Raw genomic sequence first — 7,580 nt, forward strand, 5'->3', positions numbered from 1 at the left:
TGCCTTTTCTATATGACTTATTGATGTCTATCTAGTTAAATACTCAGTTTGTAGTTAAATACATGCCTTCTCTATTTGATATATTGATGGTATTTTTCGTTATGTCCTTTTTTGGATAAAATAAATTTCATCTTGATGGTTTCCTACTCAGGAGGCCCATAAAAGCTGCATTGGCTGGCAGAATGTATATGTGATTCCTCTCAATTTGCTGATAGAATGTATCAATAGAATCATTTGATGATTTCCACAATGTGAATGGACTGGCAGGATTGGATATGGTCGGTAGGATGCAACCCTTTTTACGTTACTTCTCAAGGCAAGCATATATCACAATTTCAGTCAGATCCTAGTTCCCTGGAGCTATATCATCACAACACTTGAAGTGTACTGGTTTTTATAGAAGTCATGTACTGTTTTTTTTTTGAAGTGTAATGCTTGTACTGTTATTTCTTGATTTGCCACGGTTTTGCAATTCAAAAATGGTAGACGTATTATGAATTGAAGTTAAATGCAAGACCAAATTTTATTTGTAGCTTCTTAGCTTCAATTGATTTTGTAAGTTAAGATATTGAAGATGAGATTATGTATGATGATGGTGAAGTTTATATTGTTCGATCGCTTTCATTTTATTTGTTATGGTTTAATGGTGATGAAGTGTACTGCATCAACGTTAGGTTGAAGATGAATGATTGTATTATGAATTGAAGTTATTCGTGGGTTTTAGTTTATTTGTAGCTTCTTTATAAACAGATGTGTCTCATGGGGTAATTTTCAGCTTTTTGAAAGCGAATTAGGAGGAGTATATATATTGGACCAAATACATTAATTAAACATCTATATATAATATATATATATTGGTAAAGTATACCTATTCATATGGATCTTGAGCACTCTTGATAGTCGAGCACTCTTGTTAAGGGACAACATTAAAACGGACAACACCTCAAATACGAGACATATTTATGCGATGCTTATTGCTTAGCTAAGTTTATTGAATAAAAAAATAATATTTGTCACTATATTGACCATTATTCAATAAATAATTCGTTAAAAACTTGTCAATATTAACTCGTCGAACATATATAAAAAATTGGTTGGACATCTTTATCGGTAGACATTTATCGATATATAGTGAAAAATAACAAATTACAGAGAATATATATCGGCAGACATTTTTCATGATAACAAGTTACAAATCATCTATCGGCAGACATTTATATATATATATAGAATATATATATATATATATATCAAGGCAATGGGTGAATGTGCCTACATATCTTACAAAAGTATTAAATTGTAAGGTCCAGTACGACAAAAACTTTTTGCATACACGTGTATTCTCCACCACTGCCAAGTGTTCTGCAACATGGATTTACCTACTGCTTTTTAGACTTGCATCAACAATTAGTACAAATGCACATGCTGCTGTCAAGTGTTGGAGTCAGCCCAATAGTGACAGCAGATCCCAGAGTAACATCACAACCATGCTTTTGAAGATAGAGCCAGCTGCACCTGCGCGGGAGAAGTGTGAAGCTAGGCGGGAATATCATTGTTTTTGATCTTTTCCAGTCATAAGGAGAAACAGGTTAGGCCCTCTTACTTGTAATATCTGAATATTTATGTTGCACAAACCCTTTTGCTGAACCAGTTGACTGCTGAAAATTTTCTGTTGCACACCTCTTGCTGAATATTTCTGCTTCACACAACTTGCACCTCCATCAGCAATTAGCTCTAAGGGTGTATATTCTTAAGGTTAACCATTCTGTCAACAGCTTAAACTTGGTCTGCTTTTTATTTTTATTGGTTTTCCAGAACTTCAGATAATTTGGTTCCAGCTTAAACATTATGTGCATGCAGGTCTAATGATTCAGTCAAAGAGAGGGAGAGGCCGATGAATACCTACTGGACCAGGGAGACGGGTTTTGCCTCCTACATTCCGAAACCCACAGCTTGAACCAGCAGCCTGGACTTTGAGAGATGAAGCTACAGTGGACTCTGATGACTCCACTCAACCTCCAGATGAAGTACCTTCATCTTTTCCACCCTGTACTCCTGCAGAGGTTAATACAATAGTTGAGGGTAAGTTTCCATGGTTTGCACATCCTATTTCCTATTCATGATAAACACCTTAGGATAGGATTTATACATGGTGGACTTACTATTTTGTGTTGCTGGGTTAGTACAAAACACTAGTACACGTGGTAGGGGTGTAGCAAAGGGGAAAGGGTTTGAGAGGATGCAAAAGTAAGGGAAAATACCACTTGAGATAAAGATGGCAAGATAGGCCCATCATGCAACAACAAAACAGTCTACACATCAAGAGTGACATGGATCGTGAAGCACTATGCAGAAATGAGGCATGTTAGCTGGAGTGTCGTGGATGAAAAGGAGAAAGAGGAACTTATTGAACGTGTTCGAGTATGGCTTTCCATCTTGAATTATTGACTTACATTTTTCATTGCTAGTTGAATAAGTAGTTAAAAAGCAAAATATATATTAGCTTGTCAAACACAATATGCAGTTTTGATGTGTGACTAATTTCATGGGGATTGAAATATAAACAGTAACTGATTTATAAAACACAAAGTATGAATGTTACGTGATAATCTAAATATATATTAGCTTGTAAAACACAATCTGCATGTTGTTAGTTTCAGGTTAGTCATGACTGAGGCTTGATGATGATTTTTGCTTGCATGAGTTATTTCACATAATGTTTAGCAAGAGTAAATCCAATACTCATGGGGACAGAATTTATAACAATGCACTGAATTTTAAAATACAATCTCTAATCTTACAAGATAAAAGATGGTAATATATTCGGTTGTAAAATAACTCATGCAAGTTGTTAGTCCACTTTAGCAATGTTAGTTTCTTGATGATTCTTGCCACTTATGAGTTATTTCACATAATCTGCACATTGTTAGCTCATGTGACACAGTGTATGCTTAAAGACGTGAGTTTTTCTTGCATGAGTAATTTCACACAATCGTAGCAATTCTAAATCCAATATTCAAGGCTGAGATGTTAATCCAAATGTGTTGCCCAAGTGTTTTAGTACGTGCATTGGGTTTTTAACACAATGACATTGATCATAGGCTGACTTTGACTTGGATTAGACCAAGAAAAATCATCATCGGACAGTGACAAGTCAGCTATCTCGTGCTTATAACGCGTTTCATTACAAACTACACAAAAAATACTTGAGCTATGCATCACATGAGGAGGCAGTAGCTAATGGAGGTGAGTTGGTAGAAAAGCCAGTATGGGAGTGGTTATGCAATCGGTGGGCGAGTGATGACTTCAAGGTAAGCATATGTGACTGTTTTTTCTTGTAGAATTAAAATGTCAGCTTGATTTAAATATCAGTGGCTGTTTAAATAAGAAAAGGAAATTGTTTTTCTATAATATTCTGCACATCCTTAGCATTAATGAAAGTTTTATTATTTGTTGTTGATGGCAATTGACCTATGGTTGAAGGAAGTCCACAATGTTTTGTTTTATTGCAGAAAATGTCCAGCCAAAACAAAGAAAATAGGCGTAAGCAAAGGGTGAACCACACAAGCGGAAGGACTTCGTTTGTTGTACTAATGGAAAGAAAGGTATTGAGATTATATAATGGCCAGGGTGTTACTTTTAATGGAAATTAAGTTTTATTTCCCAAACTATGCTAATGTGATTGGTATGCCTATATGTTAATGTAGAAGGACAAGAATCTAATTGATTTCTACAAAGATGTCCATTGGTTGAATAAAAAGGGGAGATTTATCACACCAACTACGAAAGACAATTATGTGAGTAGATCCTTGTTTATACAGAAGTAGCCCGCTGAAACAAAGTATATTTTTAAATGTTTAGTGTATAGTAAACGTGGACTGTCTAGTGTTAGCACATAAGTTTGAAACTTTGTGTACAAGAGTTATGGTTGTATGATGCTAATGGTTTTAGTTGTTTTGGCCACAGAATCAGATGGTTCAATTGATGAATGCAAAAGCCCCAGAGGCTCGCACAGATGAAGCAGCAGCATGCATATTTAGGGAGGTATTGGGACATAGGTTAGGGTATTCAAGAGGGCTGGGCAACTCTGTTATGCCCGAATCTATAAAAGTGGCTGGAGTATCCAATGAGGAGTATGAACGGCTCGCGGAGGAGAATGAAGAAAATAGGAAAAATGCGGAGTATTACCGAAGTCGGGTTGAAGAGATTGAAGGTGGTTTCAAGATGATGAGGGAGCATATGCGGGATTATGAGCAACGTGTAAACATGAGAATGTCAAAAGTGGAGACGGAATTAGAGTCTCAGAGAGAGACGTCCAGAGCAGTTCCTTAACAATTTCTGCATGCCAGCAGTTACTAATTTTGTATTCTGATCGTGATACACTTTTGCTGAACTTTTGATGAAGGAATGTTAGGGATACTAATCATATAGTAATACTTTTGAAGAGCGATTAACTATATTCTGATCGGAGCACAGAGAAGGATGGGAGGTAAATCTGCTTCTTGCTGATCTATATATTCTTTGCATGCTTTTAAATTATTTGACGCTGTTTGGAGAGGTCATCTACTATTGATTCAATGACTAACTAAAATTGTACAAGTAAATCAACTACTACATTGTTAAAACTGCCATAGAGTAATCTATGGCAGTTTTAAAAATGCAAAGAGATTTAACTAATTATAATCAATGAAAGGGACATTACTGGATATTGACATATTTAAAACTGCCATTGAAAATTGGAATGCAATGTTTTCCAGTTGCAATCGTTACTTGGGGTGGTTTTTGGGAGGTTTAAGTAGAACAAAGCATGATTTACCTACTGCATGCTAAAAGCAATGACTCATTAAATGACAGTAAGTTGGTACTTAATCCTATGGATATTTGCTAAATTGGGCAGCAAATAAATTTTGGTTATACCCTACTGAGTTATGAAGAGGTTCTTAGCCATACTCTTAATTATTTAATTTGGGGGTATTGTGTTATTGCAAAGCACAAGGTAACCACTGGTATTGCAAAATAAATTGAAAGTATGGGGAATTGTGTTATATGCAAAAAAGGGCTATGAAAAAGGGGGTTCAATCATTGGGAGTAAAACTTTTATACATGCAGTATATGAATTATTTCAACACAATTGAATCTGGACCACACTCATTTCCAGTACTAGGCAATGAAGGAAAAATGTGACACTTCTCCTGGTGATGGAGCAGTCATTTTGTAGTGTGTTTTAGGCTGCCCAACACACAAGAAACAATTGCCAAATTTGTTTCTATTTGGCAATTGATAGTACATTTAATGAAGATGTGATTTTATTAACAGGATAATCTTAACCATGGCTGTATTTTCTGACCTGATTTTTATCACATTGTTCTGTGTTGGAACAGGTGATCAATATTTTACCATCCAAGGGCAGTGGTGATTTGGATGTGCGTCCCAAGACCCCAAACAACTTTTAAGTTTAAATTCTCCTCTGTAAGTGGGGTATGTACATGTACATGTAGAGATATATAGTAGGACTGCTGGCATGTTGAAATAGCAAGTATGGATCAGAATTTTGAGATCACTGCTAAACTAAGTTATGGACAAAGTTGAATGAAAGAGTAATATATGTAGCTGATGAGATATTTGGCATACTGCTTTGATCAAGAGTCATATTATGGATAAAGTCTTCAATTCCAAGCATGTGGTACATAGATAATTGCATGGTTAATTAATTTAGGCGTGTATATATATATATATATATATATATATATATATATATATGCAATCTCCTCAGTATGTGTCCGATATACACACACTGATATAAATATATATATATATATACGCGTATGTGTGCCGATATATATCATGTTCAAAACTAGATGTACATGTATAAATATATATAGGCTTATATATGTGGGTGCAAAAGCAGATGAGCACCATTTTTGAAGTGGGTATACATGATCATGCACAAACCCAATGTGAGAAAACAGGCATAATAGTTACAGATCAATGTCAAACCAGCTTGAATGTACATGTTAGGGAAAGGTGCGCACCTTTCCACAGATTTGCCCAAGCCCTAGCTCTGCAACCAGCATAAATTTGTGACTACAGTACCATTTCCAATGATTAGCAACAAATTAACAACTCTCAAATTAGGTCCATATATTATTGAGAGTTGAAACATGTTGAAAAAATGTAGAACCAGTTCAATAATATAAGATTTTGGCCTGGAACAAGAATTGAAAAATGTGAACCAATTTTATGAGCATCGGCTTTGTATTTTTTTTGGGGAAAAAAGTTCCGCCTTAAAATTCTTACCAAGCACCGATAACCCCATGGGGTGGTTATCGATCTTCGAAGTCGACTGCGGCGATATGAGTGAACGCCGTTAATTGGCTTCTTGGTGCGCGTCGAAACCTCTCTGCGTTCACGGCGAGCAAGCAAATGCGGGTAAGTGGTCTGGGCGAGGTCCTAACCTCGGCGGTTTGGGAGAACCCCATAAAAAAACATCTGCATCAATGCGGCGGTTTTATATCACCGCTAGTCTCTTCGGCGAACCTGAAATCGTCGAACGTAGAAAATCTCTTCTCGACAACAAGAAAGGTCGCAGGGAGATTATTGATTTATCGGCGATTCCATCGAGTTGGAGTTAAATCTTTTGCGGCAGTTACCGATGTTGGCTTTCTCGGCATGGAGATCGACGGGAATCAATAGACTTCTTCGGCGGATCCATTGGGCGAAAAACAGAGTAGGTGTCACGCTCTCTTACTGGCGTTTGACTTGCGATATAAAAGCCGTGGGTTAAACTTTATTGCCACGGTTTTGAGCTATATTGGGGCGAATTTTTGTCGCTGCAAAAACTGGTATTTTTTGTAGTGAAACTGCAAACACCATTTTAGGGTAGGATGAAACCGTAGTTTCTTTCGGGCATCTTTAGCCCCCGTTTGATTGTCAGTTCAATTTGATTTTAAGTTGAGTATAACATCCAAATCTCTAACTTTTAAATTACTAATTCAATGCAGAGAGATTTTAGATTAAATTAGCTATGTTTTAGCAAATACTAGCATATGACTATGCTAAGAGTACTTATAATGAGCTAATCATATGTAAAATTTAGTCAAAGTTTAGCTAGCCAACTCAAAATATACTGTAAAAATACACCATACGGTCAATAAAAGCTACAGTAAATTTAAGTGAATTCAGCTGACCAAATCTAGCCAGTGAAACTGGCTGGCCATTTAATTTTTTTTCTCATTATTTTACTGCACACTCTCTCCAATTTGGCGCAAAGATGAGTAAAAAAAATGGAAAGCCTTATGCGTAAAAAAATGTGCTGGTTTTTCTGTTATTTACAACGTCAATACTTCTTGCCGATTGGGTTTCGTTATTGTTAAAAAGCGAACGAGAAACTGAAAAAAAAAAAAAGAAAAATTATTTTATAGAGAAACTTTAATTGAAGTGAATAAAATTGTTGAAGAAATATTATGTTTTATAGTGGAAGAATAAAACCATTAGAGAAATATATCCGTTAAAAAATATATCTGTTAGAAGAATATGACTGTTAAAAAGGATATAACTATTAGAAAAATATATCCGTTGGA

At 35.7% G+C, this 7,580-nt stretch overlaps 1 protein-coding gene across 1 annotated transcript; it reads left to right on the top strand.

Annotated features, from left to right (window-relative positions):
* The first annotated feature begins 2,355 nt into the window (after positions 1-2,355).
* Positions 2,356-4,332, top strand: LOC121240888. Its single transcript, XM_041138412.1, has 3 exons — positions 2,356-2,421; positions 3,513-3,605; positions 3,967-4,332. Exons 1-3 carry the CDS (start codon positions 2,356-2,358, stop codon positions 4,330-4,332), a joined length of 525 nt encoding a protein of 174 aa, XP_040994346.1.
* Positions 4,333-7,580: the final 3,248 nt, after the last annotated feature.

Source organism: Juglans microcarpa x Juglans regia, chromosome 7S (assembly GCF_004785595.1).
Source record: "Juglans microcarpa x Juglans regia isolate MS1-56 chromosome 7S, Jm3101_v1.0, whole genome shotgun sequence".
NCBI classification, from domain to species: Eukaryota; Viridiplantae; Streptophyta; class Magnoliopsida; order Fagales; family Juglandaceae; genus Juglans; species Juglans microcarpa x Juglans regia.